The sequence below is a fragment of the Ornithorhynchus anatinus genome, chromosome 1 (assembly GCF_004115215.2).
Source record: "Ornithorhynchus anatinus isolate Pmale09 chromosome 1, mOrnAna1.pri.v4, whole genome shotgun sequence".
Taxonomy (NCBI): domain Eukaryota; kingdom Metazoa; phylum Chordata; class Mammalia; order Monotremata; family Ornithorhynchidae; genus Ornithorhynchus; species Ornithorhynchus anatinus.
In genome coordinates this window covers 37,643,451-37,670,933 of record NC_041728.1, presented here as the reverse complement: position 1 = coordinate 37,670,933, position 27,483 = coordinate 37,643,451, and the positions used below count along the sequence as shown (strand labels likewise).

Here is a 27,483-nt window from a genome sequence, read left to right as displayed (position 1 = left end):
CCCCGCCTCGGTCCGCGATCGTTCCGGGAGCGGATCCGGAGAGCTTTCCCCGTCAAAATCCGGAAGCGGTTTACCACTGCCCAGCTGGGAACGGCACGGACGGGCCTCCGCTCGACTCTCCCTCCCGTAGCCGAGACCGGCGGAGGAGAGGGAACTCTCCAGGTGCCATCCGAGAGGGGTTGAAAGGGGAGACGGATATTTAATCGGCATAGCTCCCCCACCCCAACCCAGTCCTGTGCTCTCTCCGCGAGGCCGGGCTACTCCTAATAATATCTGTGGTATTTGCTAAGCGCTTACCGCGTGCCAGGCATGGTACTGAGCGCTTGGGTGGAAACAGATCAGGTTGGACACGGTCCCCGTCCCACGTGGGGCTCACAGTCCAGTTGGAAAGCATCCCAAGTAACGGGTCAGGTCGGGTCAAGCTTTTATTCATTTTGTTGCAACGAATAATAGGGTCAGTGGCCGTTCTGGTAGCCAAAGCCCCGAGGATGAGCCCATCCTTATATTCCCCGCTGGTCCCGCGTCCCCTCACCCTTCCCTCTCGTCCCACCCCTCCCCTCAAGTCCTATCTGTCCGTGCGCCGGATTGGCGTGTCGCCTGCCGCTCCGCCCGTCTCGGTCGTCGTCTTCACTGGCCTCTCGTTATCCGCCGAGCCCCTTCACTGTCGGCTTCGGGTCATCCAGCGGACCCTCGGTGGCCGAAGAGGTCTTGGGCGAGCGAAGGCGTTGGCTTTCCAGGCTACGGGCGGCGGCCCGAGGTTCACGGCCGCCGGGGTTGCTGATAATTTGGGTCTCGGGGCCGCGGGCGGCGGTCAGGGATTCGTTGTCGCTAAGGGTGCTCAGGAGGTGGATCCTGGCCTTGCCAGTCGTCGTTTTCCTAGGTGGAACTTGACACACCTGATCAGTGTACGTATTCCTCTCTCAAGCCCGCGACCTCGGCGTCCTCCTTGACTCGGCTCTCTCGTTCGCCCCACACATCCGATCCGTCACCGAGGCCTGCCGGTCTCGCCTTTTCGATATCGCCCAGATCCGCCCTTTCCTCTCCACCCAAACGGCTATCGTGCCGGTACAAGCTCTCAGAATATCCTCCCCACCGGATTACTGTGTCGGCCTTCTCTCGGATCTCCCTTCCTCCCGTCTGTCCCCGCTCCGGTCTATTCTTCATTCCGCCGCCCGGATCATCTTCCTGCGGAAACGCTCTGGGCACGTCACTCCCCTCCTCAAAAACCTCTAATGGTTGCCTGTCGTCTTCCGCCCCGAACCAAAAACTCCTCACTCTTGGCTTCAAAGCTCTCCATCACCTCGCCCCCCTCCTACCTCACCTCCCTTCTCTCTTTCCACCGCCCGCCCCGCTCACTCCGCTCCTCCGCCGCCCACCTCCTCGCCGTCCCCCGTTCACGACCCCCGGCCCACGTCCCACCGCTGTCCCGCAACGCCCTCCCTCCTCACGTCCGCCCAACTAACTCTCTTCCCCTCTTCAAAGCCCTACCGAGAGCTCACCTCCTCCGAGGGGCCTTCCCAGACTGAGCTTCCCCTTTTCCCTCCGCGGTCTCTCTGCCCCCCTTCACCTCCCCTCAGCTAAGCCCCCTTTCCGCCCTTTTCCCTCTGCTCCTCCCCCTCTCCCTCCCCTCAGCGCTGTGCCCTATTTATTTTGTTAATGAGGTGTCCATCCCCTCGATTCGCTTTATCGTGATTACGTTGTCTTGCTTTCGTCCGTCCGTCTCCCCCGATTAGACCGTGAGCCCGTCACCGGGCAGGGACGGTCTCTATCTCTTGCCGAATTGTCCATTCCAAGCGCTTAGTACGGTGCTCTGCACATAGTAAGCGCTCAATAAATACCATCGAATGCCCGGACGAATTCAGCTACGGTAACGCATATACATGAGCTAATCGGTATACGTATTCAGTGACAGTAATATTACTACTGCTACTAATAATAACGATGGTACTTGCTGAGCACTTTTAGACATGAGCAGGGTAAAGGCGTGGCCCCAGTCTCAATCCCCATTTTACAGATGAGGCGACTGAGGCCTAGAAAAGTGAAACGACTTGCCCAAGGTCACACAGCAGACAAGTAGCGGAACGGGGATTCGAACCCTTGACCTCTCGATATTAAGAGCCCGACGCTGAGCTATTTGACCTTCCTGAGACCCAATCCCCCTCTCCGAGACACCTGACCTGACGAAAACTCCCAGCCCGCCCGACCCAGACACGGGTCACGGGCTACAGAAACGTTTTTGTAGGACAAAGTGGCCCTGAGGCTTGTGTCGGACCCTGAAAGGGGCATGATTTCCATCTGAAAATCATTCGCACGACCAGTCGGTGGGACAATCTGGTTACCCTGTCTCTCCCCCGGCTTAGAACAGTGCTCGGCACAGAGGAAGCGCTTAACAAATACCAACATTGTTATTATCATCATTTATGGCTTCCCTGAGCTTCGCCTCTGATTTTTAAGCCCCGGGGGGGGGGGGGGGGGGGGGGAATGTGACCGTTGGTTGCCGTATTGTCCTCTCCCAAGCGCTTAGTACACTGCTCCGCATAGAGGAGGCGCTCAACAAACACGACTGACCGAATGAACGAATCAGTGAAAGTCAAAGTCGTGAAGGAATTGGCACTTTCTTGGCTTTGACAAGGTTGTTTCTCATCAGGCCCTGAAACCAGGGCCTTCGTCAGACAAAGGGTCCACATCTGTCAGAGGTGCACATCAAAGTGCCTATAGTAAGTGCTTAGCAAATATCATCGCCGTTAGAATTATTAATAACAACCATCACAGTAAGAATGCCGAAGACTGACTAGCCTTTCCGCAGCCTCCGTCTTTGATGTTTGTATTTCCTCTGAAGTGGGAAAAAAGACACTCGTCCCAGTCGAATCTCATCCTCTCGAGAAGCAGCGTGGCCTAGTGGAGAGAGCCCGGGCCTGGGTGTCAGAAGGACCTGGGTTCTAATGCCGCCTCTGCCACCTGTCTGCTGGGCGACCTGGGGCAAGCTGGTTCACTTCTCTGGGCCTCGGTCACCTCCCCTGCAAAGTGGGGATCAAGGCTGCGAGCCCCACGTGGGACGGGGACGGTGTCCGGCCTGATGATCAGCTTGTATTTACCCCCAGCGCTTAGAACGGTGCCTGGCACACGGTAAGCGCCTAACAGATGCCGTGAAAGAAATGGGTGTTCCTCCTGGATCCATCCTGGATTTTGTCCGGATGAAGAGACTGAGAAATTGTACTCGACCCCGAACTGTCCGGACACTTTGGAAAGCAGGAAATTCCTAAGTGATTCAGTCAGATCAGTCACTTCTTCAAATTTATGGAGCGCTTACCGTCTGCAGAGCACTGTGCTGAGCGCTTGGGAGAGGACAGTAGAACAGAATAGGTAACGATGAGCTAAAGAGGAGGACCTTCAGTTGGGATAAGCGTTTCTCTTCCCACCTCAGACGAGAAATAAGCATCGTAAGTATGGGCTGGGGAAAGGCTATGCAAACTTTAGCATTGTTATTATTAATGTTGGTATTTGTTAAGCGCTTGCTACGTGCAGAGCACTGTTCAGGCGCTGGGGTAGATACAGGGGAATGAGGTTGTCCCACGTGAGGCTCACAGTCTTCATCCCCATTTTACAGATGAGGGAACTGAGGCCCGGAGAAGCGAAGCGACTCGCCCACGGTCACACAGCTGACAAGTGGCGGAGCCGGGATCCGAACCACTGACCTCTGACTCCCAAGCCCGGGCTCTTTCCACTGAGCCACGCTGCTTCTCTAAAACATATTATTCTTTTTTAGACGCTTCTCTATGTGCCAGGCGCCGTACTGAGCACTGGCGTAGATACAAAATTATCCGATGGGACGCGGTTCCTGTCCCACATGAGGCTCACAGTCTGAGTAAGAGAGAACGGAACTGAATCCCTATTTCACAGAAGCACCGCGGAAGAAAAGACAGGAGGAGAATCGTAAATGAGCAGAACTGAACGTGAATTAATTCCTTCACTCAATAGTATTTAATGAGCGCTTACTATGGGCAGAGCACCGGAGTAAGCGCTGGGAACGGACAGTTCGGCAACAGATAAAGACGATCCCTGCCCACTGACGGGCTCACAGTCTGCGTGGCTCCGTGGAAAGAGCCCGGGCTTCGGAGTCGGAGGTCATGGGTTCGACTCCCGGCTCCGCCCCTTGTCAGCTGTGTGACCGTGGGCGAGTCGCTTCGCTTCTCTGGGCCTCAGTTCCCTCCTCTGTAAAATGGGGATGAAGCCCGTGAACCTCACGTGGGACAACCCGATGACCCTGTATCCCCCCCAGCGCTTAGAACAGTGCCCTGCCCGTAGTAAGCGCTTAACCAATACCAACATTATTATTATTATTCATCGGGGGAGACAGACGGACGAAAACAATAGCAGTCGACAACGCGACGCGGTTTTTAATAGTGCCAAAACGGTACTGGTCTATTGGCTCTGCCGCCCGGATCATTTACCACCAGAAACGTCCAGTCCGCGTCTCCCCACGTCCTCGAGGACCTCCGGCGACGGTCCGTCCACCTCCACATCAAATAGAAACTCCTCGCCGTCATTTTGAAAGCACTCGATCCGCTCTCCCCTTCCTACTTCACCTCCCCGAGCTGCTGCTAAGCTCGTTGTGGGTGGAAAACGCGTCAGACAGTGAGGCTCGATTTCCCGGTGTTCGTTGGGAGGGAGATCTTAGTTAGTTTTAGTTTCGTTATTTAGTTACCGTCCTCTCCCGAGCACTTGGGGAGGGGTCTGCCCACAGGAAGTGGCTCAGTAAGTACGATCGACTGTCTAGTCCAGCGAGGCCCGCACACTGCGCTCCTCTGGCGCCAGATTTACTCCCCGGGCCCCGTAAGAGAAGCAGCGTGGCTCAGTGGAAGGAGCCCGGGCTTGGGAGTCAGAGGTCACGGGTTCGACTCCCGGCTCCGCCCCTCGTCAGCTGGGTGACTGTGGGCAGGTCACTTCATTTCTCCGTGCCTCAGGGACCTCATCTGGAAAACGGGGATTAAAACTGTGAACCCCACGTGGGACAACCCGATCACCCTGTATCTACCCCAGCGTTTAGAACAGCGGTCTGCACGTAGTAAGCGCTTAACAAATACCAACGTTATTATTATTATTATTATCTCACCACCGACCCCTTTCCCGCATCCTCCCCCGGCCTCCCCCGCCATTCAGACCCCCACTCTGTCCCCCTTCAGAGCCTCACTGAGGTCACGTCCCCTCCAAGAGGCCTTCCCCGACTGAGCCGTCTTTTCCCCCGCGCCCTCTCCCCTCGGCGTCTTTTACGCGCTTGGATGTGTGACCTCTGGGCATTCGATATTCGCCCAAGCCTGTGGCGCTGGCGTAGCTATCTTTAAATTTATATATTATACACTTCTCATTTATCCACGTTAGCGTCTCCCGCTCCGGACTGTAAGTTCGTTAGGGGCAGGGAACGTGTCTGCTGATTGTGTGGTGAGACAGGGACCGTGTCCAACCTGATTAGCTTTTAGCCACCCCAGCGCTCAGGACGCTGCCTGGCACCCAGGAAGCATTTAACAAATCCCATTTTTTTTTTTTTTTAAAAAAAAGACAAATGCAAGCTTGCCCTGAGGAGAGGATTCAGGAGGAGGTTAGAGAAGAGACTCCTCACTTCCAGCCAGGTCTCTCTTCGGTTCAGAGGGAGAATGCGCCCTGGCCCGAAGTAGCTAAAAATATTAGCTTCTCAGCGCCGTCAGTGTCACGAGGACAAGTGACATTGGGAAGGGCTCAGCACAGCGCTGTGCCTACGGCAGACGCTCAATAAATCCGATCGACTGAGGTGGGGTTTTCCCACTGCCCACAGGCTGACGGAGGGAGAATATAATTCCGCCTCACTGGCATTTTCTCTACATCCGTGTACCTCTCGCTTCTGCTCATATCTTCCCCCGGCACTTAATTTTTCTAGCAAGAGGATCCACACGTGTCGAAACACGGGCTGCCGAGGAGACCCTCTGAGCCCGGCCAACGTTAAAACCTCCGGGTTTATTCACCGGGCAACAAACCCACCGTCAACACGGTGAGGTTCGCTTTCCCGGTGTTCCCGGGAGGGAGATCCAAGTCATTTTTGAAACGGAGAGCTTGAGAGTGAAGCGAAAATGTCAGCCGCGGTGGAATTCAGAAACATCCCCGTTGCCTGGTAACCAGCGTAAACAGCCCGGGAACTTGGGAAACCAGGAGCTGAGAAATTCCGACCTGTCCCCTTCCTCCAAGACTGTCCTGCGGAGGGACGCTTTTCAAGGAAGATGCAAAGCGCCCTGCTGTCTCCCCAAGAGATGGAAAATTACGGGCCGACAGCGGCCGAGTGAAGGCCTCGTTATAGGAACTCGTCCCCCTGGAAAGACTGTCACTAGGTGAGTGAGCATAAACGCGACAGGTGACAGTTCATAAAGGAAGAGAGGCTGCAAAGTAAAGACAAAAGGCGTGTGTCGGAAAGGAGGCGGGGGATCAGCTTCTTAGGTACATATCCTTAAATATTATAGATTTATACGAAGGTCTGTCATCCCTCTCTAGTCTGTAAGCTCCTTGTGGGCAGCGAATGTATCCGTTGTTCTACTCTCCTCTCCCAGTCGCTTAGTCCAGTGCTCTGCACGTAGTGAGTGCTCAAAAAATACGATCGACCGACTGACTGATTGACCGATTGATGTTGTGGCGGGGGGGGGGGGGGGGGGGGAGAAAGCTGGTGGCTTCCCCTTCTGTTCCACACAAGCCGTGTTATCTCTCTCAGTCACCGCTTCCACGATGTAAAGGTACCAGATCATTTTTTCCAAAGGCCACAGATCCGAGCTCTCGGGTCGTGTTCTGAAGCTCGCTTCCCATCCGAACCCGTTTCGCTCGTTGAACCGAAATCGGTTATCGCTATTGTTAATAATAATGGTACTCGTTAAGCGCTTGCTATGTGGCAGGTCCTGTTGTGAGCCCTGGGGTAGACAGAAGTCTATCCCGTCAAAGGGCAGGGACCGTCTCTCATCTGTTACCGATCTGTCCATTCCAAGCGCTTAGTACAAGCGCTGCAAGCGCTCAGTAAATACTACTGAATGAATCAGGTCGAACACAGTCCCCGTCCCACATGGGGCTCACACTCTCAATCCCCATTTTCCCGATGAGGTCACCGAGGGCCAGAGAAGTGACTTGTCCAGGGTCACGCAGCAGGCACGTGGCGGAGCAGGGATCGGGACCCAGGTCCTCCTGGCTTCCGGGCCCGAGCTTTACCCACCAAGCCACGCCGTGCTATCTCTCAGTCGCCGCTTCCACCATCTGAAGGTACCCGATCATTTTTTTTTAAGCAGGCCACCGATCTGAGATCTCGGTTTTGCGTTGTGAAGACGGCTTGCTTCCCCTCCGAACCCGCCTCGCTCATTTCACCGAACTCGATTCCACCGGGGCGGCTGGATCTAGGGAACTGGGCCCTCCCACTTGGCCCGTGTCCGAATTTTCTCCCTCCCCCTCGCCGCCCTCGCCGCCTTCCTGACGGTCGTCGGCTCCGCGTAGGCGTCCACGGGAACCGCGGGAGAGACCTGTGATGGGCTGCTCCCCGTCTTCCAGACGCCTGCTTGGGCTCCATCCTTACTGTTCTCGTTGCCGAGCCGCTTCCCCTTAGCCGTGGCGAGAGAGGAGACCGAGGAGCGGTGTGCCCTGGGGGGTAGAGCACGGGCCCGGGCATCCGAAGGAGCCGGGTTCTGATCCCGGCGTGAGCCCGGGCAGGTCACTTCTCTGACAGATGGGGCAGGCGGGAAACACCGCTCTCGCACTCTTAGCGACGTCGCCCCTGGACCCACGATGAGATTCGGGGCCCTGAAAAACCGAGAATCTTCCCTCGGCGCGGGGCTCCTTCCGCCGGTCGTGTTTATGGAGCGATTTCCTGCAGTCGGGGCACTGGACTGAGCGCTCGGGGGAGTTTACAACGCCACGGAGTTGGTCGGCGTGTTCCCTGCCCACCGGGAGCTTACGCTCCGGAGGGGGAGACAGACCTTAAGATCGATCACGGATACGTACGTGAGCCGAGGGCGGGGTGAGGCGCTTAGGACGCTGCTTGGCGCATAGTAAGCGCTTAACGACCACCGTCGTTACCTATTGATTTCTTTATTTAAAGGGTGCCGATCCAAGTGCAAGAGTGACGTAGGAAGGAGAGGGAGACGGGGCAAGGAGGGCTCAGTCGGGGACGGCTTCTTGGAGGAGGTGTGATTTTAAAAAGCCTCGGAAAGTGGGGAGAATGGAGGCAGCGTAGCCGAGTGGCTAGAGCCCGGGCCCTGGGTTCCAATCCCGGCTCTGCCGCTCGCCTGCTGCGTGACCTCGGGCAGGTCGCTTCACTTCTCTGGGCCTCGGTTCCCTCGTCTGCAAGACGGGGATTCCACACCTGTGCTCCCTCCTACCTAGAATGTGAGCCCCACGTGGGACCCGATGATCTCGTATCGACCCCAGCGCTTAGTACGGTGCTCGGCACGGAACCAACGCCTAACCAACACCTTAAAAAACCTAACGAAGAAACATTTATTCCGACGTCACAGTCACCCTCGGATAAAGGTGTTGCGGTCGGAAGTTCCTTATTTCCGTCAGTTACGTCAATCACGCCAATCGCACTTCCATCAGCGATACAGTTTGAGCCCCGCCTGCGTGCAGAGCACTGCGCTAAGCGCTCGGGAGAGTCCAACAGAACAGAGCGGGTAGATTCGTTCCCTGCCCACAGAGAGCTTTCCGTCCAGAGGAGGAGACGGACATGAATGTAAATAAATGAATACAGAAATGATGGACGCGGACCCCGGTCCTGTGGGCCTGAGGGGAGGGTGCAGTCACTCAAACCACGGTGTTTACTGTGTGCCGACCCTGTACTAAGCGCTTGGGAGAGTCCGGTACAGCGGAACAAGCAGGCACGTTCCCCGCCCGCAACGAGCCGACGGTCCAGAGGGGGAGACAGATAGATAAATATAAATATAATATAAACGTAAACAGAGAAACGTCGGCCGCGGATATAAGTGCCGTGCGGCTGGGGGATCGATCAGTCGACGGTATCTAGTGAGCGTTCACTTGGCGCTGAGCCCTGTCCTAAGCGCTTCGGAGAGAACGGTATAGCAGGGGTCGGCGGACGCCTCCCCCGCTCACAGGAAGCTTCCGGTCCGGACGGGGAGACGGACCCGAACAGAAAGAAAGAAATGACAGACAGGTGAGCGCTACGGGGTAGGGGGAGGGGTGAGTAAGGGGTGCGAGCGATCAGTGAGCGAGATTCACCGAGCGCTTACCTCGTGCCGAGCCCCGCGCTGAGCGCTTGGGCGGGTCCGCTCCGACATCGGAACGGGAGAACGTCCGGTTCACCCGGACGGAATTGGTAGACGCGTTCCCCGTCCCCAAGGAGCCGAGTCCGGAGAGGTGAACGGAAATAAAGGATGGCCGGGTCAGGACGTAATAATAATAAATAATAATAATGATAGTTATAATACCGGTGGTACCTGTTAAGCGCTTACTATGTGCGAGGCACCGTTCTAGGCGCCGGGGGGATACGGGGCGATCAGGCTGTCCCCCGCGGGGCTCGGGGCTTCATCCCCATTCTACAGATGAGGGAACCGAGGCCCGGAGAAGCGAAGCGACCGGCCCAAAGTCACACGGCTAAGCGGCGGAGGCGGGATTCGAACCCACGCCCTCTGACTCCCCAGCCCGGGCTCTTTCCACTGAGCCAGGAGAGGCGCCGCGGGGCTGTGGGAGGGGCGAATCGAGGGCGCAAAATGCAAGTGCGAGGGCCGGGCCACCTCCCGATCCGAATTCCGTCTCCCAGCGGTAGGAGCGGCCATGAAGCCCTCGGCCTTCTTCCACGCGAACGACCCCTTCCCCCTCTACGCCGAGGGGAAACCCTCCGGGACCGGCAGCCGTCGGGGAAGCGACGGCCCCTCGGGCCTCCCTCCGGCCGAGCCCCTCCACCGTCGCCGCCGCGAACGGCTGGAGGCCCGGTACCTGGAGACGGCGGCCGCCGACCTCGGCTTCTCCGAGGACGTCGTCCGGCAGCGGGCCCCGGCCAGCCTCCTCTACGGCCGCTACGACTTCGCTCGCCTCTACGACCCCTCCGACGTCGTGGCGAGGCCCGGGGTCCAAGCGCCGAGGGCCCCGAGGCCCCCCGGGCTCCGGCCCCCGCCCCGGCCCTCCGAGCCCGAGGAGGCGTCCGCCTCTCCGCCGCGGCCGGCGGGACCCGAGGGCCCGAGGAAACCCCGGGGGAGGCGGAGGGCGGCCGGGGCGGACGACGCGGCCGGTAAAATGTCTCCGCCGCCCCCCGCGGGGCTCGATCCGCCGGCCGGGCCCCGGCCCGTCCCCGGGGGCTGGACGCCGGAGCGGAGGGGGGCCGGCCCGTGGCTCCGGCCTTCGGAGAGGGAGGCGTGGGAGTGGGAAAACCTGGTCCTGGAGAAGCTGGACAAGCGGACGGCCCGGTGGATAGCGAGCAAGGGCCCCGGCCCCCCCGGTGGGCCCGGGGGGCTCCCGGAGAGGTGGCAGGGCTTCCTCCACCGGCGGTACGACTGGAGCCGCATCCGAGACGAGCTGACCTCGGCCAGCGACCTGGAACTCCTGGCGGAGCTGGAGAGGGAGGAGACCCCGGAGCTGGAAGGGCCCGGCGCCCGGGCGCCGGGCCGCCCGGAAGAGCGGGCGGAGCTCCTCCTCCCGGTCTACTACAGGTAGGCCGGCCCCGCTGCCCTCCGAGCGGCGTCCGCCCGCCGGTCGGCGGGCTTCGCGACGATGCCGGTATCCGCTAAGCGCTCGCTACGTGCACAGCGCCGTTCTAAGCGCTGGGGCGATCAGGTCGTCCCACGCGATTCTGCGGACGAGGCGACGGGCCCAGAGAAGCGAAGCCATCTGCCCACGGTCACGCGGCCGACGGGCGGCCCGGCCGGGAGTGGAACCCGTGACCTCCGACTCCGAAGCCCGGGCCCTTCCCGCCGAGCCACGCTTCACGCGACGCTTCCGGGGCTCCGTACTGAGCGCCTGAGCTAGGAGGCCCCAGGACCCCACCCGCAGAGCCGTCCGGAAGGGAAGTCGGCGGTACTTACTGAGCGCCTACCGTGGGCCGCGCCGCCCTACGGCGACAGACGGGCACGTTCCCTGCCCACGATGAGCTCACGGCCGCTCCTCCCCGTTTAATAATGGCGATAACGTTGGTGTCGGTTAAGCGCTTACTACGTGCGGAGCGCCTGTTCCAAGCGCTGGGGGAGAGACAGGGACACACGTGAGGCTCACAGTCTTCATCCCCATTTTCCAGATGAGGGAACCGAGGCCCCGGGGAGTCAGGTGACACGCCCACGGTCACACAGCTGACGGGTGCCGCTGTTTTTACGAGACGTCCTTCCCCTCGACTCTATCGATCGCCGTCGTCCTCGTCCGCCCGTCTCCCCCGTCGGACGGCGGGGACCGTCTCTGTCCGTTGCCGACTCGTGCGTTCCAAAGCGCTTAGCCCGGCGCTCCGCACACAGTAAGCGCCCAGTAGACACTATTGAATGAATGAGCGGCAGAGCCGTCTGCCGCGGGGAGGGCGGCTCGCCGTCGTCGCGTTTCGGTTCTCTCCCGGGGGCGCCCGTTCCTCGGCCAGTCGGTCGGTCGGCATTTACGGAGCGCTCGCTACGCGCAGGGCGCCGTACTGAGCGCTCGAGCGGGAGGGCCCCCGGGGCCCACCCGCGGAGCCGTTCACGAAAGGAGTCGGGGCCCCTTCTTCCGGCGTACCACGGTTAGGCGTTTGGCCGTCCCGTTTTGCTTTTTTAACGGTGTCCGTTCATCGGTCAGTTAACCGACGGTGTCTGTCGAGCGCTCGCTGTGTGCGGAGCACTGTATTAGGCGCTCGGGAGGGCACGGGAGGACGGAGTTGGGAGACGCGTTCCCTGCCCGCAAGGAGATCGAAGGCCAGAGGGGGAGACGGACGTTCATACCAATAAATGAATGACAGACGTGGTCCTCGGGGCTGGGGGGCTGAGGGAGGGACGAATAAGGAGAGTAAATAATAATAACGTTGGTATTTGTTCAGCGCTTACCACGTGCAGGGCACCGTTCTGAGCGCTGGGGCAGATACGGGGGTAATCGGGTCGTCCCACGTGAGGCTCGCGGATAATCCCCATTTTACAGATGAGGCGACCGAGGCACAGAGAAGCGAAGTGACTCGCCCACGGCCGCCCGGCTGAGCGGGGCAGAGCCGGGAGTCGAACCCGTGACCCCCGATTCCGAAGCCCACGCTCTTTTCACCGAGCCACGCTGCTTCAGGGGCGACGCGGAAGGGAGTGGGAGACGAGGAAATGGGGGCTTCGTCGGGGAAGGCCTCTTGGGGGAGGTGGGCCTTCGATGATACATAATAACACCGATAAATATAGTGTCGTATCGTACCCTTATTATCGGGAAGCAACGTGGCCTGGTGGGGGGTCAGAGGGACTCGGGTGCCGATCCCGGCTCCGACGCTCAACCGCTGGGTGCGAGTCACCTGACTCCTCCGTAAGCTTGTCGTGGGCAGGGAATCGTGTCGGTCTGCCGTTCCGTCGTCCTCTCCCAAGAGCCCAGCGCAGTGCTCTTTCCGCAGTAAGCGCTCGGCAAATACGACTGAGTGGGCCTCGGTTCCCCCCTCTGCACCCCTCGTGGGACCCGGACTGTGTCCACCCTGATTAATTCGCAGACACCCCAGCGCTCAGTACGCCGCCTGGCACCTAGTAAGCCCTTAACAAGTACCATCAAAATGACCACAGGGGCTCAGCACAGTGCTTCGCCCACGGTGAGCGCTCAATAAATACGACCGGACCAACGCGGGCCGATACGGCCTCCGGGGCGTTATAGGCGGTGGGTCCCCCGCGGAGAGAGTACGTGAAAGCGGGCCTCTGCGTGGCCTGGCGGCTGGAGCCCGGGCCCGGGGGGGGTCAGAAGGACCCGGGTTCCGATCCCGCCGCCGCCACACGTCCGCCGCGTGACCCCTCTGCGAGTCGCTTCGCTGGGCCTCAGTTCCCTGGTGCGGAGAATGGGGATGAAGACCGTGAGCCCCGCGAGGGCCAGGGACTGGGTCCGACCTGATGACCTCGTATCTATCCCAGAGCTCAGAACGGTGCCCGGCACGTAGTGGGCGTTCAGCGAATACCTTCGTCATTATTACTGCCATCGTCGTCGTCGTCATCGTTATCATCTCCCCCTCCAGGATGCCGGCCTACCTGCCGCAGGCGCCCACGGCCGAGACGCGGGTGAGCAATAAGACGGCCGAGCATCTCCTGACGGAACAGGGCCGGCGCCGGGCCCCTCCTTATCATCGACCGCCGAGGGCAAACCCCCGGGCGGGGAAATATGCCTTCGCTACCGACAACGCCTTCGAGCAGGAGATTTACTTTGGTAAGGAAACCGGGGTCCGAGGCTTGCGGGGACGGAGGGGGGGAGATAACCCGCCCCTACGTCGTCGTTAAAATACCGCCGGTAATAATCGCGGTGCCCGTTACGCGCTTACCGCGTGCCGGGCGCCGTCCTGAGCGCCGGGGTGGAGACGAGACCGTCGGGGCGGACCCAGGCCCTCACAGCGCCGGGCAGCAGCAGGAGAAGCAGGCGCGGAGTCGAGACCGAGCCCGGGCCCGGGAGGCGGAAGGTGAAGGGCCAGCGCTTAGGACGGTGCTCGGCGCGTAGGGAGCGCCTAACCAATACCACCTGAACGAAAAAAAAGCTGTCTAATCCCGGCCCGGGGCGAGTCACCTCGCTTCTCTGGGCCTCAGTTCCCTCCTCGGTAAGATGGGGATCGAAACTGTGCGCCCCACGCGGGACAACCTGACCGGCTCCTATCCGCCGCCCCGGCGCTCGGTTCGGTGCCCGGCACGCAGTAGGCGCTCGGCAAACCCCAGCGTTATCACCATTAGGGCTCTCTCAGTCTCGATCCCCGTTTGACGGACGAGGGACCCGAGGCCCAGAGAAGTGAAGAGTCTCGGCCGAGTTCACACAGCAGGCGAACGGCAGAGCCGGGATTAGAACCCGGGTCCTTCTGACCTCCGGGCCCCTTCTGTGATATCGAGTGATCGATTCTGTCTATCGCCATTGTTCTCGTCTCCCCGTCTCCCCCGATCGGGCCGTGAGCCCGTCAGAGGGCAGGGGCCGTCTCTAGCTGTTATCCGTCCGTCCGAGGCGCTTAGTACAGCGCCCCGCACGTAGCGAGCGCTCGACGAATACTACCGAACGAACGGATGACTGAATTAAGCGCTCGCTAGGCGTCGAGCACCGTGCTGAGCGCCGGGGCAGATACGAGTTAATCGGATTGGCCACGGTCCCTGACCCACGTGGGGCTCACGGTCCAAGTAATAATAATCACAAGGCTAACCGTGGTCATCGCCGAGCGCTTACCGTGTGCCAGGCGCCGTACTGAGCGCTGGGGTGGGTAGGAGCAAAGCAGGTTGGACACGGTCCCTGTCCCGGATGGGGCCTCGTAGCCTTAATCCTCATCTGACGGGGGAGGAGACCGACCCACGCGAGAGTGACCCGCTCGAGGTCCCGCGGCAGACGAGCGGCGGAGCCGCCAGGAGAACCCGGGTCCTTCCGACTCCCGGGCCGGGGCTCTCCCCGCTAGGCCGTGCCGTCTCTCTGAAGGGTTTTCGGGACCCGCTCTTCCCGTGCGTCTGCAGGAGCGGGCGGGGTCGTCCACCGGGCCGGTGGGAAGAGGGAACGCATTGTGCTAGAAAACCTGAATGAGTACCGCAAGCACTTGCCCAAGGTCTTTCCTGAGCCTCCGGACCCGTGGGGTTCCCAGTTGCCTCCGGAGGCAGGTAAGGACGAAGCCGGGGCCCCCGGAGACCTGCGCTGCCGAGGGTCAGAGACCCCGCTTACGTGGTCTCGGGGTCCCTCTCGCGCCCGCCCCCCGAACAGCCACCCTAATCTTTCGTTTTAATGTTGGTATTTACTAAGCGCCTACTCTGTGCAGAGCCCCGTGGCGAGCACCGGGGCGGATACGGGGTCATCGGGTCGTCCCACGTGGGGCTCACGGTCTTCACCCCCATTCTACAGACGAGGTGACCGCGGCACAGAGAAGTGGAATGACCTGCCCCCGGTCACCCAGCTGACAGGCGGCGGGGCCGGGATTGGAACCCGTAGCCTCCGACCCCCGAGCCCGGGCTCTTCCCTAACGGCGCTCGCTAGGCCCTCGTTACGCGCCGGCCGCTGTTCTAAGCGCCGGGGCGGATCCGACCCGATCGGGTCGGACATCCACGGTCCCGGAGGGGCCCATCGCGGTGACGGTGGCGTTCGTTGAGCGCTCGCTAGGTGCCGAGCGCCGCCCTAAGCGCCGGCGGGGCGGGGGGGGGGGGGGGGGCACGAGGCGATCAGGTTGTCCCACGCGGGGCTCACGGTCTTCGTCCCCTTTTACCGACGAGGGAACTGAGGCCTAGCGAAGTGGCGAGAAGCGCCGTGACCTTAACCGAGGTCACCCGCCGCGGACGAGCGGCGGAGCCGGGGTTGTTGTTATATAAAGCAATGGTGATGAGCGTATTACGATGATAGAATCGTGATGAGAGGCGGTGTTCGTTTAGCGCCTACTCCGTGCCAGGCACCGTACTAAGCGCTGGGGTAGAGACAGGCTAATCGGGTTGGGCGGAGGACCCCGTCCCACGGGAGGCTCGCCGTCTTCGTCCCGTTTTACAGATGAGGGAACCGAGGCCCAGGGAGGTGAAGTAACTCCCCCGAGGTCACAGAGCGACCGAGAGGCGGGGCCGGGATTGGAACCCGGGTTCTTCGGACTCCCGAACCCGTGCTCTGTCCGCTAGGCCCGGGGAGCAGCGTGGCTCAACGGAAGGAGCCCGGGCTTGGGAGTCGCGGGAGGTGGGTTCTAATCCCGGCTCCGCCGCCCGTCTCCTGCGTAACCTTGGGCAAACCCCTTCACTTCTCCGGGCCTCCGTTTCCTCATCTGTCAGATGGGGATGAAGGCCGTGAGCCCCGCGGCGGGACCACCTGACGACCCCGTATCTTCCTCGGCGCTCGGAGCGGTGCCTGGCACATAGTAAGCCCTTAACAGATACCGTTATTATTATTATTATCGTTAGGCCACGCCGCCTCTACCCGTCCGTCGCCGTTTCTCCGCTCCACGACTCCAATGGGTGGGAGTTTCCTTTCGATGCCAGGCGGCTTCATACAGTGCTCTGCGCACTAAATGCTCAAGAAACACTATAGATGATGATACAGGGAGGAATGGGAAGCCGCTGAGAGTAACCGGAATGATGGGGTCGAAATTCGGTTTAGGGGTACGGTCCAATCAACGGTAGGTAGGGTAGACTGAGGCAGGGTGGCCAGTAGGAAGGCCCTTTACGGTAGCACGGCTGGGAAGCGATGGATCGATCGGCGGTATTTACTGAGCGCTTATTGTCAGGAGGGCACCGTACTAAGAGAAAGAGAAGGAGGAGTGGAGGAGGAGGAGGAGGAGAGAGAGGAGGAGGAGGAGGAAGAATAAGAGAAGGAGACAGAGAGGAGGAGGAGGAAGAGAGGGAGGAGGAAGAGGAGAAGGAAGAGCGGGAGCGTTCCATCGTCCGGATTTCCGGTCAGCTCGCAGGCCCGAACGGGGAGCCTTCCGCTGGACCGCCCCGCCCAGCCCGGCCAAGGACCTGCTGCAGATGGACCAGGAGAAGGCGGCCACCTCCCGGGGCCGCCGAGAAAGGCCGGCCGGCAAATCGGCCGAAGATCCGCCCTGGGAGCTGCGGGCTCTTCGGGCCATGCTGAGGGACTGGAAGACCTCCTGGATGCTCAGTGAGTTAGTGGGCGGCGCTCCACCAGTCTTTCCCCGACCGAGCCCCCCCCCCCCCGTCCTCCCGCTCCCTTCTGCGTCGCCCCGACTCGCTCCCTTTATTCATCCCCGCTCCACGGCACTTCCGTCCCTCTCTCTCATTTCTGTCGGTGTCCGTCTCCCCGTCCGATAACGTTGGTATCTGTGAAGCGCTTACTAGGTGCAGAGCGCCGTTCTGAGCGCCGGGGGAGATACAGGGTCGTCGGGTCGTCCCACGCGAGGCTCGCGGTTGATCCCCATTTTACGGCTGAGGGAACTGAGGCCCCGAGGAGTTAAGTGACTTGCCCCTCTAGACCGTAAGCCCACCGTGGGCGGGGGACCTGTCTGGTTACTGTTATATCGTACCCACCCAAGTGCTCAGTACGGTGCGCTGCACACGGTAAGCACTCAATAAATGTGAAATGAATGACTGACTCGCTCTCCCCGGCTTCAAAGCCTTATCGAGGGCCCACCTCCTCCGCGAGGCCCTCCCTGACTGCGCCCTCCTCTCCCCTTCTCCCACTCCCTCCCGCGTCGCCCCGGCCCGTTCCCTTTATCCATCGCCCCGTCCCAGCCCCGCACCGCGTATGTCCGGATCCGTCGTTTATCCATTTAATGTCTGCCTCCCCCTCCGGACTGTCGGCTCGTCGTGGGCGGGGATGAATTCTGTCGCGTTGTCGTATCGTCCCCTCCCGAGCGCTCGGTGCCGCGCTCCGCGCACGGTAGGCGCTCACTACATGCCATCGACCGACTTACCGAATGCCCACGGCGCGCGGAGCACGTGACAGGATGGTATTTATAGGCGGACCCCACCCCCGTCGTTTTCTTTTAACGGCCTCCGTAAAGCGCTTAGCAAATACCGTAAAAGAAACGGCCCCCCCGCCGGGTGAGGACCGGTCACGAGAACCATCTAGACCGTGAGCTCGCTGTGGGCAGGGACTGCCTCGCTCTAACGCCGTACTGTACTTTCCCAAGCGCTCGGCCCAGCGCTCTGCCCAAAGTAAGCGCTCAATAAATACGACGGAAGGAACGGATGAACGGATTAGGGCCGGAGGGAAACCACCCAAGTCGCTGCCCTCCCGAGGGGAGAAGAAATCAGACGGAGTCTTTCTTCTGTCTCGATTCTGGACTCAGGATACTTTTTTTCAAATGCTATTTAAGCGCTTACTATGTACCCGGCAGCGTACTGAGCACCGCGGGTAGATTCTATTTATTTGCTGTTGTTTTAACGAGATGTTCTTCCCCTCGATTCTATTTCTCGCCATCGTTCTCGTCTGCCCGTCTCCCCCGATTAGACCGGAAGCCCGGCAGAGGGCAGGGACCGTCTCTATCTGTCATCGATCTGTCCATTCCAAGCGCTTGGTACAGCGCTCCGCACATAGTAAGCGCTCGATAAATACCGTTGCGTGAATGAATGAATGAACGAGCTGGACAGACTGGACACAGTCCTTTTCCCACCTGCGGCTCACAGTCCCGATCCCCGTTTTCCACATAAGGGAACTGAGGCCCAGAGAAGTGAGGTGACTCGTCCGGGGTCACCCGGCAGGCAAGGGGCGGAGCCGGGACGAGAACCCGGGACCTTCCGACTCCCGGGCCCTACCCCCTTCGGGTGACTCCCGCTGGCATCGGAGCGGCCCGATGACCGACCCTCGCCTTTTTCTCCTGTCTCCCCGCCCGACGTTAGCAACCCGCTGGCAGGACGCGACGGTGGAGGGTCTGCTGAGACTCTTGGGGGACGTCCAGGACGGGGTGCGAATCCACGCCATCGCCACCTGTGCCTCCGCGGCCCTCGAACGGCCCCGACCTCTGGAAGACGCCAAGGAGGCCGGTGGGCCCGTCGCTCTCGACGATCGGGGCTACTCATCGAGCGCTCGCTGGGGGCGGGGCACTGGGCTAAACGCTCAGGGGAGCACAATCGATCAATCGGCGGTATCCGTTGAGCGCCTGCTGCCTGCAGGGCACACTGGACCGAACCGCTCGGGAGAGTACCGGCTCTCTGCCCCTCGTCAGCTGGGTGACCGTGGGCGAGTCACTTCGCTTCTCTGTGCCTCAGCTGGAAAATGGGGATTAAACCGTGAGCCTCCCGCGGGACGACCCGACGACCCCGTATCCCCCCGTATCTCCCCCGGCGCTTAGAACGGTGCTCGGCACATCGTGAGCGCCGAACGGATACCGGCATCATTATTACCACCGGTCGATCGGTTGTCGAGCAGTCATCGAGTGCTCTCGATGGAGCTCGGTTCAGTCCGAGACTCCCACTCATCTCCCCGTGGCGGAATCCATCGGAGGTATTTATCGAGCGCTGGCCGTGTGCAGGGCACCGTGCCGGGCGTCGGGGAACGTACGACGCAACGGAGTGGGTAAAAACGTCCCCTGCCCCCAAGCAGCTTACGGTCATTCCCTCGGGGGCACTTATTGAGCGCTTACCGTTGGCCGAGCGCCGTTCTGAGCGCTTGGGAGAGTCCGATGAGGAGGAGTTGGAAGACAGGTCCCCACCCCCCGGCCTTCTCCAAATCAGCAGCACCGGGGGGCCGGCTCACCCTCGTTGCTCTGGGGAGACAGGGCACATTTTTGGATCGTCCGTTCGGGGGAAACCATTTGATTCCACTGAGCTGCGTTCCTCGTTTAGTCTCTGACACCCCCCCCCCCCCCCCCCCCGGTCTCCCTTTCCCAGATGGCGACTTGGCTCCGTTAACGTGAGTGCAGAAGTTAGGCCGGGTGCTAAATACTACACAGTGGAAAGAGCCTAATAAGTACGGTCTTCAATAACGATAATGACGATGTTGGTATTTGTTAAGCGCTTACTGGGGGCCGAGCACCGTTCTAAGCGCCGGGGGGCGGGGGGGGGGGGGAATACGAGGCGATCAGGACGTCCCACGTGGGGCTCGGGGTCTTCCACCCCGTTTTCCAGATGAGGGAACTGAGGCCCAGAGAAGCGAGGCGACTTGCCCGAAGTCACCCGGCAGTGGCGGAGCCGGGATTAGAACCCACGGGCTCTGACTCCCGAGCCCGGGCTCTTTCCACGGAGCCGCGCTGCTTCTCTAACGCTCAGGACGGTGTATTTGTTGACGCGGACCGGGTGCCAGGCGCTGTACTGAGCGCCGGGGCGGACACGGGCGAGGCGGGTTGGGCACGGTCCCCGTCCCACGTGGGGCGCGCCGGCTTCGCCCCCGTTTGGCGGACCAGCGAGCCGAGGCCCGGAGAGGTGAAGCGGCTTCGTCCCGGCTCACGCGGCAGGCGAGTGGCGGGGCCGAGATCGGAACCCGTGACCTTCTGACGCCCAGGCCCGGGCTCTAGCCGCTACGGCTGGGAGGCGGAGGCCCCGAGTTCCAATCCCGGCGCCTCTACGTGTCTGCTGTGTGACTGTGGGCGAGGCGCTTCACTTTTCTGGGCTCCTCCGTAGAACGGGGACGAAGACCGTGAGCCCCACGTGGGACAGGGACCGTGTCGAGCGGGATTGGCCCGTACCTACCCCGGCGCCTGACACGGCGCCGGGCACGTAGTAAGCGCCTAACGAACACCGCTGGCAAAAAATATTGCTCTTGGGCATCGGCGGCGTTGGACAGACGACCACCCAATCGATCAGTCGCCTTTAGTGGCCGCTTAATGTGTGCAGGGCACTGGACTGAGCACTTGGGAGGGTAATAATCATAATAATGTTGGTATTTGTCCAAAACAGTGTGCCGAGCCCTGTTCTAAGCGCTGGGGGGGGGGCGATACGGGGTGATCAGGTCGTCCCACGTGAGGCTCGCAGTCCTCATCCCCATTTTGCAGCGGAGGTCACCGAGGCCCAGAGAAGCGAAGCGACTCGCCCACAGTCCCACGGCTGCCAAGTGGCGGAGCCGGGACTCGAACCCATGACCTCGGGCCCCCAAGCCCGCGCTCTCTCCACTGAGCCGCGCCGCTTCTCTGAGAGTGTGATACGGTCTTTTAGACCGTAAGCCCGCTCGCAGGGTCGCACCCGGAGAGTTTCCGGTCCTCCACCAGTCCGGGCTACGGGAGGGAGGGTCGGGCGGAGGCCGGTTCGGTTCCCGGCCCGGCTCGGGCCGTGGCCGGCGAGCGGCAGGCCGGCGGCTGCCGGTCGCGAGTCCCCCGAGCCGGGCGGCGGCGGCACGGGACGGAGTCGAGGGCGGAGGCTCGGGCCGACCGCTTCCCCGCTCGGCCCGGGAGGACGCTCCGGATCCGCCCCCGCAACGACGGCGGATGGAGCCCGGGCGTTCTGGGAGAGACGCCTCCGTGGAGCCGCCCCGGGACGAGATCGAAAGCTCGCTGCGGGCGGGGAATGCGTCCTATCGTTCTGGTGTCCTCTCCCAAGCCCTTGGAAATAATAATACCGATGACGACGACGGTATCCGTTAAGCGCTTACCAGGTGCCAAGCGCTGTTCTAAGCGCGGCGGGGGGCGATGGGGCTGTCCCTCCCGGGGCTCCCGGTCTCAATCCCGTTTTGCAGACGGGGGAAGTGACTCGCCCGGAGCCGCACAGCAGCACCGTGCTCTGCCCCCGGTCAGCGCTCAGTAAACACCGTCAGCCGACCGACCGTCGTCCCCAGCAAGGGGACGGTCCGTGGAGGCGGGGCGAGCCCGGAGGGATTCCCGGAAGCCGGGGGGCTAGTCCCCTCCCTCCTCTCTGCTTTTAGACCCCGAGGAACGGGTCGCCACCCCGCCCGTCCGAGACATCCCCGAGGACCTTCGGCCCGCGCTCCGGGCAGCCCTGTCGGACGGGAACGTCAACGTGAGCATGGCGGCGGCCGTCTGCCAGTACGCCATGCGGACGCAAAACCGGCAGGCCCGAGACATCATGGAGCGGGCCCTTCTGAAGGGTGAGGACTCCTCCGCCATCATCCCGAGAGGCGGCACGGCGTAGCGGAGCCTGGGGGGCGGGCGGTCGTGGGTCCTGATCCCGGCCCCGCCGCCGGGTGACCTCGGGCGAGTCCCGTCGCTCCCCCTGGGCCTCCGTTACCCCCTCTGGAAAACGGGGATGGAGAGCGGGAGCCCCACGTGGGACGGGGACCGTGTCCAACCCGGATTGCTCGTATCGAGGGCTTAGTGCCCAGCGAGCGCTTGCCAGATCCCACGATTATTCGTACCGTCATCACCCTGGGATGAGTGAAACCGTCGTTTGGCCTCCACGTCCCTCCCGTCTCCGCCGCCGGCCTCGACGCCCGAGAGAGCGGCGAGATGCACGTTCCTCGGATGCCGGGGAGGCTGACCTGTGGCGACGGGCGGGAAAAGCGAGGGCCGGCCTCTGGGAAGCAGGTTCTCCCACCGCTCCCTGCCCGGACTCTCTAGGCTTGGCCGGGAGCCAGTAAGAAAACCCCGGTGGCGTCGCGCCCCGAGGACCGTTCGGTTCCGTTCCCCGGGGCCGGGCTGCAGTGGGGCCGAAGAACGTCGCGGCGGCGCGAGCGGGCGTCTGCCCCTCTGAGACGTGGGCGCTCACCCCGGGGATCACGTCCTCCCAATTCCCCGAACTCCCAACGCCCCGCCGGTCACCTTCTAGGGACGAGCCATTTGGATCCCTTTTTTTTTTTTTTTTTTACGGTATCCGTTAAGGGTTCACCGTGTGCCGGGCACGGAGCTGAGCGCCGCAGGGGGAGCGGCATAACCGTCGCGGCGTCTGTTGAGCGCCGACCGTGGGCCGGGCACCGTCCCGAGCGCCGGGGTGGATCCGAACCGATCGGGTCGGACCCGGTCCCCCGTGGGGCTCGCGGTCTTCATCCCCGTTTCCCCGATGAGGGAACCGAGGCCCAGGGCAGCGAGGGTCCGGAGCCCGGGGCCTCCCGGCGGAGAGGTGGCGGAGGTGGGGTTGGGACTCGGATCCCTCCGACTCCCCGGCCCGGGCTCTGCCCGCTGGGCCACGCCGCCTGTCCGCCTTGCCCGTGCCTCACCCGTCCGTCCCGCCCTCCTCCCCTCAGGGAACGACGCCGATAGTTGGGCGGCCGCCCAGTGCCTGGCACTGGGCGGGACGGCCACCTTCCCTGTGCTGAAGAGGATCCTCTCGCAGCTGTTCGACAGGAAGGATGGGGAGACCGAGGCACAGGTCTTCCTCCTGCTAAGCCACCTGAACAAGCAGACGGTAAGGCGGCCGGTCCGGGACCCGGGCAGCGAGCGAGAGGAGGGGATCGGGAAGGTCGGGGATTATTAATACTTATCTTTCATGGTTTCTCTTAGCACCTGCTAGGTGCCAGGCGCCGGGGAGACGAGAGCAATCGTAATAACGGTGGTATTTATTAGTGACGCTAATAATGAGGATGACGGTCTTTGTCGAGCGCTTACTCTGTGCAGAGCGCCGTCCCAAGCGCCGGGGCAGACGCAGGGTGATCGGGTTGTCCCCCGTGGGGCTCGCGTTTCTCGATCCCCATTTTGACAGAGGAGGTAACTGAGGCCCCGAGAAGTTAAGGGACTCGCCCGCGGTCACACAGCAGACAATAGTAGTAGCGCTGGTGTTCGTTAAGCGCTTACCACGTGCAGAGCGCCGTTCTAAGCGCTGGGGGAGAGACGGGGTGATCGGGCTGTCCCACGGGGAGGCCCACGGTCTCGGTCCCCCCGTCTTCCGGATGAGGTCACTGAGGCCCAGAGGAGCGGGGCGACTTGCCCACAGTCACCCGGCCGACGGGCGGCGGAGCCGGGATTCGACCCCGCGACCCCCGACTCCCAGGCCCGGGCTCCTGCCACTAAGCTACGCCGTCCTCCAGGGAAACGACAGCAATACCAACAGTAACCGTGGTACTCAATAGTGACGACGGTCTCCGTTAAGCACTTACTCCGTGCCGGGCGCCGTCCTAAGAATTCATTCATGCAGTAGTATTCGTTGAGCGCTTACTACGTGCACGAGGGTAGAAACGAGCGAATGAGGTCGGGCCCGGTCCCCGGCCCGCGTTTTCTCCAGTGATAGCCGTCAGGCGCTTACGCCGGGCCGAGACGAGCTGATCGCGTTGGGCGGTCGCGGTCCCGCCCCGCGCGCTCAATCCCCGCCGAACAGATGGACCCGGGTTGGTAGAACTCGGGTCCTTCCGAGGCCCGGGCCCGTGCTCTAGCCGCTAGGCCGCCCCGCTTCGTGGCGGACAGGTCCTCCGCCCGCGGGAGCTCACGGGGCAGCGGCGCGGCCTAGCGGACGGCGCCCAGATCTCGGAGGGACCCGGGTTCCAATCCCCGCTCTGCCGCCCGTCTCCCGCGTGGCCTCGGACGGGCCGCTTCGCCTCTCCGGGCCTCGGTCACCCCGTCTGTCAAATGGGGATTCAGAGCGTGAGCCCCATGGGGGACAGGGACTGCATCCACCCCGATCGGCGGGGACCTACCCCAGCGCTTGCCGCACAGCGAGGGCTTCACGATAACCAGGATGCGAGCCCCCGAGCCCCGCCGCGGGACCGGGACCGCGTCCAACCCGATGGGCTTGTCTCGCCTCCAGCGCTTAGCGGAGTGCCTGGCCCAGAGTAGGCGCTTAACAGACGGCCCAGTTCTTCTTCTTCTTCCGCCTCCAGGGCCCGATTCACGCTCTTCTGGCCGTCGAGCTGAACAGCTGCCAGTGGGAAGACAGGATTTTAGCCTGCCGGGCTCTCTCCCGAGTCGGCGGGACCGTCGGCCGGGTAAAGATTTGCCCTGTTCCTGGCGGGACGAGAAACGGGGGGGGGGGGAGACGCGGGGGGTCGGGGGGGGACGGTCGGAGGGCGATACTTGACCTGCCCGCCTCCCGCCGCGCTTAGGAAGGTGCTCGACACGTGAGAAGCGCTTAATAAATACCACGATTACTACCGTCACTCGTGATCGCCGTTTTACAGGTGAGGGGACTGAGGCCCGGAGGAAGCCGAGTGATCTGCCCAAGGTCACGGGGCGGATACGCGGCGGAGCCGGGACCGGAACCCGGGTCCTTCTGACCCCCGGGCCCGGGCTCTATTCACTATTCATTCATTCAATAGTATTTATTGAGCGCTTACTACGTGCAGAGCGCCGTACCGAGCGCTCGGGACGAACGAGTCGGCCGCGGATAGAGACGGTCCCCGCCGTCCGACGGGCCCCCGGTCCGATCGGGGGAGACGGACGGACGAGAACGACGGCGATAGATAGAGTCGAGGGGAAGGGCGTCTCGTGAGAACGGTGGCGACTGAATGGAATCGAGGCGACGGACAATTCGTCGACGGAATAAATAGGGCGACGGAGAGGTATACGGTCGAGCGGACGAGCACGGCGCCGTGGGGAAGGGGAGGGAGAGGGGGAGGAGCGGAGGGAAAGGGGGAAAGAGAGGGTTTAGCTGCGGAGAGGTGAAGGGGGGGCGGCGGAGGGGGCGGAGGGAGAAGGGGAGCTCGGTCCGGGGAGGCCTCTCGGAGGAGGTGAGCTTTAAGTAGGGTTTCGAAGAGGGGGAGAGAATCGGTTCGGCGGAGGCGAGGAGGGAGGGCGTCCCGGGACCGCGGGGGGACGCGGCCCGGGGGTCGACGGCGGGACGGGCGAGACCGGGGGACGGCGAGGGGGCGGGCGGCGGAGGAGCGGAGGGTGCGGGGCGGGCGGTGGAGAGAGAGAAGGGAGGAGAGGTGGGACGGGGCGAGGGGACGGAGAGCCTCGGAGCCTAGGGCGAGGAGTCTTCGTTGGGAGCGGAGGTCGACGGGCAGCCGCCGGAGGTGTTTGGGAAGGGGAGTGAGGCGCCCAGATGGTTTCCGCGGGAAGATGAGCCGGGCGGCGGAGCGGAGGATAGAGCGGAGCGGGGCGAGAGGGGAGGAAGGGAGGTCGGAGAGGAGGCCGACACGGTGGTCCGGCCGGGATCTGACGAGAGCCCGGAGCGGTGGGGTAGCCGTCCGGGTGGAGAGGAGAGGGCGGATCTCGGCGATATCGTAAAGACCACGCTGCTCCCCGGGAACCCGACTCCCGGCTCGGTCCGACCGACTCCCACGGCTCACGTCGTTCGAAGCCCTTCCTCTAGGAGGTGTTCCCTGATTTGGGGGGTGGGGGGGGGTCAGGGAACGAGTCCGGCCGGCTCGTCAGCTCCCTCAGGATCCACGTCCCCATCCGTCTCTCCGTCACGTGTTCGCCTGCGTCTGTTCGGCGCACCTGCCGCTTCCCCGCGATGTCACCGCACGGTCTTGGATCGCGGGGGCCTAGCGGGTAGAGCCCGGGAGTCGGAAGGACCCGGGTCCCCGGGGGGGGGGGGGGGGGGCCGCCGGACGGCGACGTGGGGCTGTTCCGCCTTGCAGGATCTGAAGAACAAACTGAGCCAGCTGATGTGGAAGGACTGGAACGAAGGAGTGCGGCGGGCTGCGGCCCAAGCTCTCGGCCAGATGAGACTGGGGAAGGAAATTCACGACCAGCTCAGGTGCCGTTGGGCCGCCGGGGCTCCCGCGGAAAGAGGGAGGGGGCCGACCGAGCGGTCGGATCTACGGCGCCCTTACGGCGCGGACGGCGGCTGGGAGAGGGCAGTAGGACAGGCGCGCTCCCTGCCCACAGCGAGCTTCCGGTCTGGAGGGGAAGACGGGCGTTAACAGACAGAGAAAAATTAGAGGTAGGGGACGGGAGGGGGAGGCGAGTAAAGGGCGGGGCGACTCGGACCGTCTTTAAACGGTGTCGGTTAAGCGCCTACTCTGTGCCGGGCACCGTACTAGGCGCTGGGGTGGATGATGGGGTCGGGCGCAGTCCCCCGGCTCCCGCTCTTCGTCTCCGTCTGACGGATCATTCGTCTCCCCCCCCCCCCCGGGCGGTCGACGCACTCCGGGCGGGGGACGCGGCCGCTGATTTCGGTCGGAGCGTACCCTCCCGAGCGGTCGGTACAGCGCTCCGCGCACCGTGAACGCTCGGACACGGGGAGGCGGAGACTCGAAACGGGGTCCCAGGCTGTCAGCCCGCCGCGGGCGGGGAGCGTGTCCGGTATGTCGTCGGGGTGTCCCCTCCCGAGCGCTCAGTACAGCGCTCCGCGCACAGTAAGGGCTCGATGGATACGGCCGGGCGAGCGATCGATACCACCGATTGACCGAGCGACCGACTGATGAGGCGACCGGGGGAGCGGGTCCATCGAGCGCTTGGCGTGTGCGCAACGCCGTACTGAGCGCTTGGGAGAGGTCAGCAGAACAGTAAGCGGAACCCCTTCCCCGCCCGCGACGAGATGAAACTATTCCCTGCTTATAAAGAGTGGAAACTAACGGGAGAGACGGAAGTTCTTACAGCTGGGAAGGTCACAAGTGAGAAAAGCAGACACGCTCACATCGGTCGATGATAATGGCTTTCGCTAAGCGCGGACGACGCGCGAAGCGCTGTCGTGAGCGCTGACGGATACGACTGGATGACCGAAGGAACGGCGCCCCGGCCCCGGATCCGCCAGGCCGGCTTCTCCAAGGATCGCCTTGTGTCCCGCAGGGTGAAACTGAGTCACGGAGACTCCCGCGAGCGAGCGAAAGCCCTGACTCTGATCGGGTGGCTCCGGCTGATGACGGCCAAGCTGCTTCCGGGCTTCCTTCGTTGCTTCTCCGACGACTTCGTGTCCGTGAGGAGAGGAGCCTGCCTGGCGGCCGGAGCCTTGCGGATCGGAGATCGCATGGTGAGCGGGAGAAGAGCCCGCCGGGCGTCCCCCTCTGCCGGCGTTCGTTCGTCCCGTCCTGTGCATCGAGCGCTTACCGGGTGCCGGGCGGACGGTCGGGACAGGGCAGCGCAACCCTCCACGGACGCGTTCCCCGCCCACGGCGAGCCGACGCCCTCGAGCCCTTCCCGCCTCCCCCCTTTTTTGACTTTCATTTACTGTTTTGAACGGTCTCTGTTAAGCGCTCGCCACGCTCCCGTCTTCCCACCCCAGC

General features: G+C 62.5%; 1 protein-coding gene and 1 long non-coding RNA gene across 2 annotated transcripts in view; one reads left to right on the top strand and one right to left on the bottom strand.

Moving 5' to 3' along the window:
* Positions 1-412: 412 nt before the first annotated feature.
* Positions 413-2,948, bottom strand: LOC120638293. The gene is made up of 2 exons (XR_005659880.1): positions 2,793-2,948; positions 413-896 (listed from the first exon to the last, which is right to left on the bottom strand). It is a non-coding gene; the product is annotated as an uncharacterized LOC120638293 (long non-coding RNA).
* A 2,700-nt stretch (positions 2,949-5,648) lies between these two features.
* The window catches only part of HEATR4 (HEAT repeat containing 4), a 40,773-nt gene continuing 18,938 nt past the window's right edge, over positions 5,649-27,483 (top strand). The window contains exons 1-12 of the mRNA XM_039911322.1: positions 5,649-6,356; positions 9,770-10,233; positions 10,318-10,655; positions 13,139-13,326; positions 14,595-14,735; positions 16,501-16,701; positions 18,402-18,545; positions 21,355-21,537; positions 22,630-22,790; positions 24,196-24,300; positions 25,897-26,015; positions 27,050-27,230. Coding sequence (XP_039767256.1) covers positions 9,784-10,233; positions 10,318-10,655; positions 13,139-13,326; positions 14,595-14,735; positions 16,501-16,701; positions 18,402-18,545; positions 21,355-21,537; positions 22,630-22,790; positions 24,196-24,300; positions 25,897-26,015; positions 27,050-27,230 — 2,211 coding nt within the window. The 5' untranslated portion in view covers positions 5,649-6,356; positions 9,770-9,783. The remainder of the gene's footprint in view (positions 6,357-9,769; positions 10,234-10,317; positions 10,656-13,138; positions 13,327-14,594; positions 14,736-16,500; positions 16,702-18,401; positions 18,546-21,354; positions 21,538-22,629; positions 22,791-24,195; positions 24,301-25,896; positions 26,016-27,049; positions 27,231-27,483) is intronic.